The sequence below is a fragment of the Hipposideros armiger genome, unplaced genomic scaffold (assembly GCF_001890085.2).
Source record: "Hipposideros armiger isolate ML-2016 unplaced genomic scaffold, ASM189008v1 scaffold_530, whole genome shotgun sequence".
In the NCBI taxonomy this organism is placed as follows: Eukaryota; Metazoa; Chordata; class Mammalia; order Chiroptera; family Hipposideridae; genus Hipposideros; species Hipposideros armiger.
In genome coordinates, this window is record NW_017731880.1 from 722,707 (window position 1) to 735,004 (window position 12,298).

At 59.2% G+C, this 12,298-nt stretch overlaps 1 protein-coding gene across 1 annotated transcript; it reads right to left on the reverse strand.

The window, feature by feature from the left end:
• Window positions 1–2,046: 2,046 nt before the first annotated feature.
• Window positions 2,047–12,260, reverse strand: IL17REL (interleukin 17 receptor E like). The gene is made up of 12 exons (XM_019668544.1): window positions 12,209–12,260; window positions 9,289–9,316; window positions 5,134–5,283; window positions 4,855–4,964; window positions 4,488–4,602; window positions 3,806–3,945; window positions 3,518–3,589; window positions 3,382–3,436; window positions 2,638–2,801; window positions 2,527–2,571; window positions 2,190–2,258; window positions 2,047–2,058 (listed from the first exon to the last, which is right to left on the reverse strand). Exons 3-12 carry the CDS (start codon window positions 5,240–5,242, stop codon window positions 2,047–2,049), a joined length of 891 nt encoding a protein of 296 aa, XP_019524089.1. The 5' UTR covers window positions 5,243–5,283; window positions 9,289–9,316; window positions 12,209–12,260.
• Window positions 12,261–12,298: the final 38 nt, after the last annotated feature.

The following is a 12,298-nucleotide window of genomic DNA, read 5'->3' on the forward strand; positions in this document are numbered from 1 at the left end:
TGCCCAGCCATTCTGTCGGCCTCCACCTGGGTATTCGGGAAGGAGCTACAGGCCCTTTGTTGGACCCGAAGCCCCCAGCTCAGCCAGAGGGCCCCCAAGGAGAACTGGAAGATGCCTGGGCCCCACAGCTTGAGCTCAGGTAAGGCCACCCCCTCAGTCTGAGCCTGGCCTTCCCTGTCAAGGCTTAGGGTGCCCAGATGTGAGTTGGTCTCCCACTGCACCCCAGCAGTCCAGCCCCGGCACTTGCTTGTTCTTGATGAGACACCTGGTCTCAGTCTGCTGTCCCCTAGGTGGCAGCTGGGAAGAGAGAAACGGGAGGCTTTCTCAGTCAGCGAAGTACCAGCCTTGTCCGGGGCAAACCTTCCCTCCGCCATCACCCGACTTGTGACGGAAGGAAGGAGACGGAGCTGCCGGCCCCTTCTGGCCGCCCGGTCCTGGAGAGGCAGTGTCCCTGTCCCATCTCCAGGGGGACTCCACCTGGGCCAAGAGCCCCAGTTCAGGCACCAGGAACCTGGGGTGACCATCCTGACTTGGCAGTTGGACGTGACCTTTGCAGGGGAATGGGACCCAGGCTTGGCCATAAAGCTCTGCTGAGAGGTGTGGGGAAGTAGAGGACGGAGGTCTGAGCTGCCCTCTGCAGGCCCTGGGGCACTTCCTGGGGGGTATCAGGATCGGGGCTGCCCTGGAATTGCTGCGATTCAGCCGAGCTCAGAGGTCATTCCGAGACCCTGTCACGCTGGCCAGCAGTGGGACAGGTCAGAGACCCTGGATGCCTGGAGGCTGGCCTCTCCCCGCCCCAGGCCTCCCCACACCATGGCCCCTGCTGTTCACTCGCCACTCCGCAGCCAGGAGAACTTCTGTGCTTATAGCAGGAGGGTGCCTGCCCCCCTTTTATTCATACCCCAGTGCCCCTGGCCCCCAGGTGGAGGCCAGCCTCCTGAGCTAACCCGGGGCCCACCAGCTACCTCTGTCTCCTGCCAAGTCTGAGGTCCCTGGAGTCTGGGCCTCAGCGGCTGGGTGGGCGACGGTGGGCCGAGGGATATCCCGAGTTCCTGAACAGTTGGAACCAGAGCCCTAGTCAGGGGTGGTGGACACCCAGGGAAGAGAGGGCAGCGCCACTGACGCAATGAGACAGGAGGGGCCAGGCCTCGGCCTTCTGTCTCGCCTGCCTCCACCCTGGCTCAGAAGCCTGGCTTGCCTCTGAGGCGGTGGCACCCTCCTGACTGGGAGAGGGACACCAAGGGCTGGGTTCACAGCAGGAGCTGGGCCTGCTGCAGCCCCGAGTGCCCCCCCTGCACCCCTCTGGCCGAGGCCCAGCTCTGGCACTCACTGCACTGGAGGTCACACAGCTGCTGCGGGGCAGAGAAGTGCATGTCGGTCCTCCAGCCCTGCAGATGGGGACAGTTGGGTCAGGGGCCTGGCCTGTGGCCTTCCCTGCACCCGCCCGAGTCTCCCAGAGGGATGGCCTGGAGGGGCTGCTGGACTGAAGGGTCCGAGAGCGAGGCTGGGTCCTGGGGCCGCCCTGGGGAGGCCGGAGCTCCCTGTCTCTGATGGTGGGGGGCTGTGGTCTGGGCGGGGGGAGCTGGGCAAGCGGAACCACCACCTGGATGCACGTGTCAGGCCCACAGGCCTTGTCCCTGGGGATGTCCACGAAGGCAACCGCAGCGTCCACTGTGACGTCACCCTGGTCGGGGGAGGGAAAGGTCACAGGCGGTCGGGGGCAGACCAGGCTGCTCTCATGCACACGCGCGTGTGTGTGCGTGTGCGCGGGGCACAGGCGACAGCCCTCCCAGCATGCTCCCTGCCAGGCAGCCTCTGGGGACTACTCAGGGCCCAGTGTGAGGGAGAGGGGGCCGCAGGCAGCGAAGGGGTCAGCCACCCTCACCTGGCTCACTGAGGCTGGAGGGAGGCGGGTGGCCTGGAGTGTTCGGTGGCAGGCGAGGGGCCACATCTTCCTTCCGTGACACAGGCGCACTTGGAAGCTGGTGGGGCTGGGCGAGAAGAAGGTGACCCGGAGGTGGGCCGGAGAGGGTGCCCGCTGGACGGTCATCTTCCAGACTGCAGGGGTGGGGGGTTTGGGGGGTGAGACCCAGCTCCCCACCTCCCCCTCTCCTCCCTCCCAATGACCAGCAGGCTGTCTGCTGCAGACACTGCACAGACCGGCCGCCAGCCAGCCTCCGCCTGCCCACCGCAAGCTCACCTGGGAAGCGTGGCTGTTCGAAAGGGCACCTCATCCAGAAGTCTAGGCTGGTGGAGAACTGCAGAGAGGCGGGGGACCTGGGTGTGGTGGGGTGTGTGCTTGGGGGCTCCTTCATGGCCCCCTGGGACCGGCTCCCCACCCCAGCCCTTAGCTCCACCCACTGTCAGACCAAGAGAGGGGTCAGAGGGGCTGATGGATGCTGGACCCCAGGCTGGGCAGGCATGGGGAGGGGACGCTATAGGCCCTCAGGCCCTTCCACCTGCCTCTAGGCCCCCATCCCTGAGCACCGGTAGTGCACGTGGTGGGCCGCGGCCCGGCCCACTCACCTTCAGGCAGAGCTGGGGCTGGGTGTCCACCAACGAATACCGCACCTGAGGGGGCTCAGTTTAGGGCCCTGGCCGTTGCGCTCACGCCCGTCCCTGCCGGGGGACACTCACCCTGCCGTGTGCAGGCCGGTCTGAGTGTTCCAGCTTGAGGCAGCGGGCCCCTGGCCCTGGGCGCCAGCACAGGCTCACGTGACCACTCACAGGACAGGAGGGCTCCCAGCTCAGTGCCTGGCTCCCTGGGTTGTAGTGGATGGCGTCCCACAGCGCCTCTGTATCTGAAAGGACCCGCCCCCACACTCGAGTCAGCTGGGTGCTACGCCAGCTTCCAGTGGCCCACAGCACCTAGCACCTGCGTGAGTGACTGGTGTGCCAGGGCCAGGGGCTCAGGTGCAGTTTTCCTTGGGTCTCTGGGCCCTGGCCCTGAGTGTGTGTGTGTGTGTGTGTGTGTGTGTGTGTGTGTGTGTGCGCGCACGCGCAGTGTCACTAAGCAGAGTCAAGGGCAGGGTGTCCCTCCTGCACCCTCGGAGACCCCTCTCGACAAGCCTTGGTTCTTCCAGGTGAGCCAGGCCATCACACACACAGGCGTGTACATGGGGCACACACACCAACACACACTGCACACGCACAACCCTGCACAGGCTCTGCCACCTGGAGGGGCTGCTCGGCACAGCTGTGGTTACGTGCCCTCCAGAGCAGGCTCAAGGGCTGAGGCTGGGCCGCCGCCATGCCTCATCCCCGTGTCAGACCTCTCAGCTGGACCAGGGGGGCCCCCACCCTACTGGTCACTCCTCACCTGCCCACCTCCCACTGTTCTCTCCCCCATCTCCCCAGCCCTTGGCACCACAAGGCACTTGCCATCTTCAAAGGGGCAGGTCTGGGTCCGCACAGCATCAGGGGTCGCAGGCCAGCTCTGTGGGAGGGTTTGACGTCAGCGCAGGGCATGCCCATCCCTTTGTCCCCTCCCAGCAGTTGAGGCCATGCCCTTACTGACCTCAAGGCACAGGCATGGCAGCTCTTGGCTATAAGGCAGAGAGACAATCCTGGAGACCCTGTTGGCTGTCACCTGCAGTGGACAGGACCAGAGGGCTTAGGGGCAAGGGTCCGGTGGGCGGGGTCTGGGGTGGGTGGCACCTGGCCTAGGAGGGGGCAGGGCTAGGGGCAGGTGGACCCTGAGCGGGCCCCAGGTGGGGTGTTGGGCGGGTCTTGGACATGGGCAGGCGGGGTTTGGGGTGGGGCGGAGCTTGGGCCTGGGTGGGCGTGGTCCGGATTGAGATCTCACCAGCACCAGCTCGCCAACATCCTCGCAGATGAACCACTTGAGGCAGAGCCGCAGGTAGTAGTCGGGGCCCCCAGGGGCCTCAGGCACCTGAACCAGAACGAGCTTGCGACTGCGGTCCACCCAGTAAGACAGCTTCTTGGCTGTAGGGAGGCGGCAAGGAGGGCCCCACTGGGATCAGAGGTCACTGGACACGGGGTCATGGACGCAGGGCTCTGCCTGTCCTGAGCCAGGGTGGTGGCCCCTGCTAACCCCTGGCATTTGGGAGTCGTTCACCTGAGGACCCATCATGATTTCCCAGGTGGGGCGGGAAGAGGACCTTGGTGGGAGGGCGTGTGGGTGCCTGCAGCAACCTGAGGGTCTTCCCAGGTTGTGGTCCCAGCTGGGGGGGGTGCTCACCAAAGCAGTCGGGCACGTGCCTCCCCACGTCCTCGTCTCTGCAGTCTGCAAGTGACAGTGGCAATGGTGAGTCCAGCTTGCTCTGCGCTGAGGGGCCATCCCCCCAGCTGGGCCTCAGTCCATGTAGTTTCCAAAAGTCCCTCCTCTCCAGGGGGGCTGTGACCCCAAATTAAGCCGAAGACTTTGCTGGAGCTGTCCAGCATGGGCCCAGCCTCCTTCCCTGGGTGGGTTCCACCCCACGTTAGTCCTTAAAGGTTGGTAGCAGATGTGCCCCCTGTGCTCCCACCTTCCACGTGGTACTGCTGGTCCAGCTGGACCCCACAGAAGTGGGGGACAGTCCTCAAGGTGATGTAGAGACTCTGGGCCACGCTCACCTCAAAGCAGTCGAAGTGTACCTGGAGCTGGGCAGGTACAGGTGTGAGCCAGGTGGACCTGGGGCCTCTGCCCACCTGCCAGGCCAGCTGCCCCGGGCACAGCTGGAACCCAGGGTCTGGAAGCAGAGGAGGAGGGACGCCCATCCCTTGGGCCCTGAGTGGCTGTGGATCAGGTGTCCCGGAGGGAAGGGCAGACAGGACCAGGCCAGGGGACAACTGCTACTTCCCGGGAAAGGCTTAGGGCTGGACCGGTAGGTCTGGGTCAGGCTCGGGCCTCACCTGCTGCCCCACTTGCTGCTGACGGGAGGCCCTGAGGACCCGCATGCTGTGACAGTGTGTCTGCTGGGTGTCCAGGCTCATGGAGCAGACCTCCAGGCCCCGCAGGCTCTCTGGTGGAGGAAGGAGATGAGCCAGGCAGGCTCATCAGACCACGGCAGTGAGACCCCTCCTCCCCTCCTGTCTGGGGAGTGCAGTTAGCAGGCCCCCCCACCCCCATTGTCGTGGGATTAAAGGAGCCCTGAGACTACCGCCCCATTTCCTGGGTATTACCCCTCTCACCATGCAGCGTGAGGGAGGCATGAACACGCAGGAGCAGGGAGCAGCCGTCGTGGGGGGCACACTTCATAGCTGTGGAGAGCGTCAGGGCCTCCAGGACTGACCTGGACATGGACGTGGGGGGTTGCCGGCAGAAGCTGTTGAAAATGTTCCCTGGGGAGGGGAGGAGGGTGAGTGCCACAGGGTTCCCTGGCCTCTGGGTAAAAGCTTTGTAGGTGGTTGGGCCCGGGGGGTGCAGTCTGGGGAGGGGTCCCCATTATCTTGCCTCAGTGCCGCCAGGCCACCAGTTCCCTGGCGAGTGGTGGGCTCACCCCAGCCACGCTCAGAATTGTCTGTTGGGGGTCAGGAGTGGGGTCCAGGTCAGGGCAGGAGGCTGACCTGAGCAGGGGCAGCTGCCGCCCCACCTCGCCAGCAAGGGGCAGAAGAGCCCACTCTCTGACAAACTGGCAAGCCCGTTCCAAGACGAGCAACCGAAAGGGCCTGCTGGAGGTCCCTGGGACAAATCTGCCATCCCAGAATTCTACACAATGGGAACAGCTCCTTCCAAATGAAGCGCTCATAAGGACTCCTTTAGCATAGAAAAGATGAAAGAATTCCTCATCAGAAGACCCAAACTACAGAAAAGTGTGAAGAAAGTCCTCTGGTATAAAGGAAATTGATGCCAGGTGGAATTGTATCAAAGGCATAAAGAGTGCCAAAAAAAGAAACTACGTGGGTACATATAAAACACACTTCCTTATCATTCAAATTTGTCTAAAAGACAACTGAATGTTTAAAGGAAAGTAATAATAACGTCCAGTGGGGCTCAGCACACGTGTAAAAGGGACGGGTATGAGTTCAACATCACGAACGCCCAGACAGGAGACGTGGAGTTGTCCTATGGAAAGATGCTTAGCTCTACATGAAGTGCTATCATGAATTAAAGATGTATATTATAAACCCCAAAGCAACTACTGAGAGTGTGAGCTAGTAAGTCAACAAAAGAGATAAAATAGCATCACACACACATAAAACAATTAATCCAAAAGTAGGCAGAAAGAAAGCTGATGAAGAGATGGAACAGGGCCGGCCGAGTGGCGCGTTGGTTAGGAGCTGGCTTGGGATGCCAGCTCTGAGCAGCAGGGCCCCGGTTTGGATCCCACATGAGGGCCAGTGACGCTGCGCCCTCTACAGCTAAGATGGTGAACAACAGCTCGACCTGGAGCTGGGCTGCCATGAGTCGCTGGCGATGGTGTAGGCTGCAGCCCCTGCTGCAGTGGGCTGCCATGAGCTACAGTGAGTGGCTGGCAGCCAGCGTGAGCGGTCTGCAGCCGGTGTGAGCTGCCACCCAATGACTGGCGAGTGACTGCCTCAGCCGGGAAGAGTGCAATGATCACAATACCAACATGGACCAGTGAAGCGACGTCCTCCACAACTAGATTGAAGAACAAAAGGACAGCAACTTGTCTGTTCCCCTTCCCCAATTCCCCAATAAAATCTTAAAAAAAAAAAGAAGAGATGGAACAAATATCAGGATGATAAATTTAAACCTAACAGTATCAATATCAATAACCACATTGAATGTAAATGTTTAACTACCATAGTAAAAAGACAAAGATTTCCGGATTGTATAAAATAGCAAGATCCAACCTTATGCTGCCTATGAGAAAGGTACTTCAAATATAAAGATACAGATTGGTTAAAAGTAAAAGGATAAAAATGAAAAAAGACATGGCATGCTAATAATAATCAAAAGAAAGCCAGAATACCACGAAACAGGTTTCATGGCAAAGAATATTACTGATAAAGAGAGGCACTTCACAGTAATACAGGGTACAAGTCATCAGGACATAAAAATCCTAAGTGTTTATGCACTTACTATCAGGGAGTCACAATACATGAAATAAGGCTGATAAAACAGGAGACATAGACGAGCCTACAGTTATAGTTGGAGATTTCCATAGTTATCTCTCTATAATTGACAGAACAAGCAAGCAGAAACCAGGAAGCATGCCGACTGTACAACGTAATCAATCAGCCTGCTTTGATTGACATGCTAGAACACCCACCCAAGGCCAGCAGATCTGCATGCTTGTCAAGTGTACACTGAGCATTTATCAAGTAGATCATATTCTGATCCATAAAACAGTCTCAATAAATTCAAAAGTGTGCAAACCATCTTCTTTGACCAAAATGTAATTAATTTAGACATCAATAAGATATTTCTGGAAAAATCTCCAAATATTTGTAAACTAATCAACACACTTCTAAATAACCCATAGGCCAAGGAAGAAATAAAAAGGGAAATTAAAAAAAACTACTTTAAACTAAATGAAAATGAAAAGACAACATATTTAAAAATTGGATGCTGCTAAAGCAGTACTTAGGGGGAAATTTGTAGCACTGAAGTCCTATATTAGAAAACACCTCAAACTAGTGACCTCAGCTTTCACCTTAAGGAACTAGAGAAAGAAGAATAAATACACACCCTAAAGTAATACAATGTTACAAGTCAATTACATTGCAAACTGGAGGGGAAAAAAGAATAAGAAACCCAAAGTAATCAGAAGAGAGGAAATAATAAAGCTCAGAAACAGGAAATAGAAAAGCAACAAAGAGTCGATGAGAGCTCCGGTGGGCAGGTGCGTGTTACACATCGCCCATCTCTGCGCAGCCTGAAGCCTCAGTTTCCCAAAGGGCCGTGTATTTAGTTCTGACGGGCTCTCGGCCTGGCTGCCTAGCAGAGGGTCATAGGGACAGTATCCTGTGAGTCCCCCTGCTGCTTGCGCCTTTATACCTGAAGTTTATACCAGAGCTGCGAAGTGGGACCAAATCAGAAAGAATGGCACAAACACAGGATAGAAAAATGTAAGTAAGAATAACAGGAAGGGAGGTTGGAGGGAGAAAGGAACACAGAATTTAAAACACGGCAAGAACAGGGGTAGAGCGTTAGAGGGACATTCCTCCGGTGCCTCCGGGGACAGAACGTCGGAACAAGGACCCAGGCTCAGTGAAACAAGGAATCTAAGGCAGACGACCAAACAGCGGGACAATGGAGGGGCCGTGCCCACCGCCCTAGGAACAAGGTGGAGGACCCAACAACCTGATTTCAGAGGCAATAAACGCAGGCGAGATGAGCCCACAGGCGGACATGGCTGCCAATTAAATGGCTGGCTCAGAGTTACTCGGAATGGTAACCAGGGAGGGAAGACAGTCGATGGGCCCAGGTGATGGCAGAGAGAGACACTGATACAGGCTGAGAAAGCGCAGTGGGACCCAGGAAGGTGACCCAGTGGCTTCCGTGAGTGACGGCATTCATCACGGGGAGAGTTGTACAGGCCGGCGTCAGACTGCCAGAGACGTGCGTGGACAGGGTCCGAGGCAGAGAGCCCGGAGCTCGGGCCACAGCAGCTCGCATGGGAATGCAGTGGCTTTGGCCCTCCCCCCAGAATGTCCAGGAGTAGAACGACCGGTGACGTGAGCTGACGCCACTAAATGCCCAATGGATCAAATCTGCTTTGGCGGGCAGCCAGCCTGCCCCTGGCAGCCCGCCCCTGGCAGCCTGCCTCATGAGCTCCTCAACCTCGGGGGCGCCTCTGAGGAAACGGCATCTCTTGAGGTGAAGAAACATTTAATTGAAGTTTAGCCATTTCTTTATTTTTTCTCGTTTTAAGTGGCATAAGGTAATTTCATTTTTACAGAGTATTTTTATCTGCTTATTCTATTAACTTATGTTTGCCTACAAAAAAGTCTCAACAATGGTTTCCTAATACAAATAATAGTCACTTCTGTATGGGGGCCTTGGGGAGAGATGTACCTTTCCTCCTTATACATTCCACGTCACTTATATTCCTTTTCATAAACAGTGTTACAAGGACCACAAAGCCGTTTTGAAGTGGGGTACATTTTACACTGGGCGAAAACGAGAAAGTCTGATAAGAAGTGGGGGTTTCTGTGTGTTGCTGGTGCAGATGTGCCCTGGCGTGGCCACTACAGAAAGCCACGTGACACTGTCCAGTAAAACAGAAATTAATGCGTGACCGCTACGTCCAGCAAGCCCACCGCTGGACATGAGCACCAGGCTGTGGACAGGGACGAAGACCCCGGCTGCGGGGAGGCCTGACCCCAGGGGGGACAGGGTGGCCGTGGTGGCCTGATGACTGGGAGGGATGTACTCACGGTTCACGCGGCTCCTGCAGGCGAAGCCCTGGAGACCAAATAAGAGATGGTGAGAGGTCAGCTCGGCCACCTCCTGCCCCAGCTCGTGAACCCAGCCTGGGTGGGCCAAGTGAGTCACTTGGGCCCCTTACTCCCCAGTGGGGTGTGAGGGTGCCACAGCCCCTGGTCCCTCCTCGGTATCTGGGGGTGCAGGCCCTGTGAGAGACCGGCCCGATCCGTGGACCGTCAGGCCCCCCAACACCACCTGCCTGGCTAGCAGGGTGGACGCTGCCGGGGGCTCCGCAGGGCTCGGGCCGTGCTCAACAGCGACACCCCATGGCAGCAAGAAGCAACTGCAGTGGTGACCTCTGCTCCCTTCCTCAGACAGAACTGACCCTCTAGGGACCCAGGAAGCTGGGACAGTGGGCTGGGGGTTCAAGATGGAGACCCTGACTTCCTGCTGGTGGCGCAGGTGGGAAAGGGGGAGAATAAAAGTCGGGTCCGCTTCTGTTCCTTCGATTTGGGGAGGACTGCTGCTGGCTGGGTCCCCCACCCACCCCCTTTCTAAACAAGCTTTTCCTTAGGAGTAGTGTGAGGTTTACGGAGCGTTTGCCAGCGTCACAACAGCTCGCGAGGCACCGTGCACTTGTCGGCGCATTGCTATTGGCTGAGCTCCAGGCCGTTCTTGCATTTCACCCGTTCCCGCACCACTGTCCCTCTTCTGCTCCATGTCGCAAGCCTGCCAGGTCTCCACCCCGCTGTCACAACCCTCATTCCTGACCACTGTGAAGTCTTCCTAGAGACTGCTGGAGTGCCCCGCCTCTATCTCCAGCTGCCACAAAACCCCCTGCGGTCAGAGGAACAGACTGCACTGGACACCTTCACCCTGCAGTGCTGCCCACCCGCCGGAGGCACAGCCTCGGGCGCCTGACCCCGGGGGCCCATCCAGGCTGGCCAGCCCACCTGGGTGCTCCCTCCAGATGTGACTGAGCAGGGGGTGGGGGAGAGCAGGAGAGGACAGCCGGCCCAGTGTGCACCAGAGAGAGCACAGCGTGCTGGGGAGACCCACACAGGCGGGGAGACTGGGCTGAGGGTGGCGGGGAGGGCTGGACCCGTGCCCTGAGCCTTGAGAGGGGTGGGGCAGGGCAGGGCTGGAGTAGTCCTGGATTTTCCGTCGGGCTTCTTGGGGCTTCCCGGCCAGACATCCTCCAGGGTGTCTGTGGGGAGGGGACCCTGATGCACATGTCTTTGAGGTGCGGTCTGGTCCCTCATGCTACCCTCGCTGGGCCCGAGCGCCCACTGAGGTTTCCTGCTCCCTCCTCTCCCGTCCTAACACCCCCATCTGGACCTGCTGCAGCACCCCTTCTTCCCCAGACCTCACCGGCCCAGCGGGGCTCCAAAGTGCCAGGCCTCGCCCACCTGTGGGGCAGCAGCAGCCCTCTCCTCCCCCGATGGCCTCCTTGTCCCCCTCCAGCTCCTCTCTACCTCCCCCTCCTGCTCCCTGTTCTTGGAAGACTCTTTTCCTCCGCACAGCCTGGCGGGGAGGGGCGGGCTCAACCCTCAGCCTCTGACCATCCTGTCCCTTCCCAATGTGGGACGGCCCGGCCCTGGCCTCCACTCCGACACCCAACTGCCCCCCAGCACCAGCTCTCTGTGTCTGATGGGACCCCATATTTCCAAAATGAGTTTCTTCCCCGAGCACTTGCCCCCAGGCTCCCATCGGGACCGTCTCCTCCATGAACCCTGAACTCAAGGTTACTCTAAGACCACCTTCTGTTTCTCCCACCCTCACGCATCCAGGGCCCGTCCTGCCAGTTCCACCTGTGCAGGGCACCCCAAAGCAGCCCCTTACTCTCCCCATCTCCACCGTGGAGCCTGTCTGGGCTGCCATCCCCCAGCTGGACCCACCTGTTTTCCTCCACACCCACCAGCAGCCTGAGGGCGCTTCCCCGAGCCCCAACTCCACTGGTCCCTGCACCCCTGACCTGATCTCAGCCCCCGGCCTCCGAGGCCCTGCCTGACCCTTGCCCCTGTGCTCCGGCCACCCCAGCCGCTCTGTCCCTCCCTGAGGACCTGGGGCCTTCTGCTGGACGTACTTCTAAGCTTCTCGGAGCTGCTTTTTTTCCTGGAAGACCAAGTGTCCCCAAGTATCCCCGGGGGGGTGGCCACCGCCCAGAGGCACTCATGAGCCTTCACCCCAGGCCGCCCCCACCCGCTGCCCTTTCTCCTCTTTTCCCGGGCAGCTGTCACCACCTCAGTCTAGTTTCGCTGTGCGTTTTCTCTAAGCAGAACACAGCTCCCGAGGGCAGGGGCTGCGTCTGGCTCTCTGCTTCCCCGCCCGGGACAGTGCCCACGGCAGGTGCTCAGTCAGGCGCCCTCCCCCATTCCCACAACACCTGTGCTGTCTCCGTGCCATGGCCCTGCTGTGTCCCCCCACCGTCCACATGACACCGCTGTGCTGGAGGCACCTCCTGGGACATGGACACGCTTCTCATGCAGGCGCTGCTGGAACCCTCTCCGGTGACGCTGAGTCAGCCCGCTCAGCCCTGAAAAGTCCCGGAACACCACCGGTTCTGAGCTGTGTCCTCGCCCTGCAGCCCTTCCCACCCAGGACGAGCGCATCCCCGGAAGCATTTCCTTAGCGGATGTCCACACAAGCCCGGATGCCAGGGTGACACAGCGTGGCTCCGTGAAGCGGGAGGGCTTGGGCTGCCCCAACTTGGTCCCTTGGAGGGGGGCTAGTCACAGGTGTGCCAGCTCCCCCAGCCCCCTGGTTCTCAGCAAACATTTCCCAGAGCAGCACTGCTGGGTCAGGCCAGGCACCTCACAGGGGTCCCCGGACCCCAGGTCACCCATCACCCCCAGAGCCCCCCATGCTGAGGGTACCAGGCTAGTGCCCACCATCGAAGGAACCAGGGCTTAGGAGGGAGTGGGGGCTCACCTGGGAACAGGAGAGGCCACATTCTGTGACCCGGGGGATGGCCAGGCTGTGGTAGGTGCTCCAGGTCAGGGAGAGGAGTGCGACTGCCTG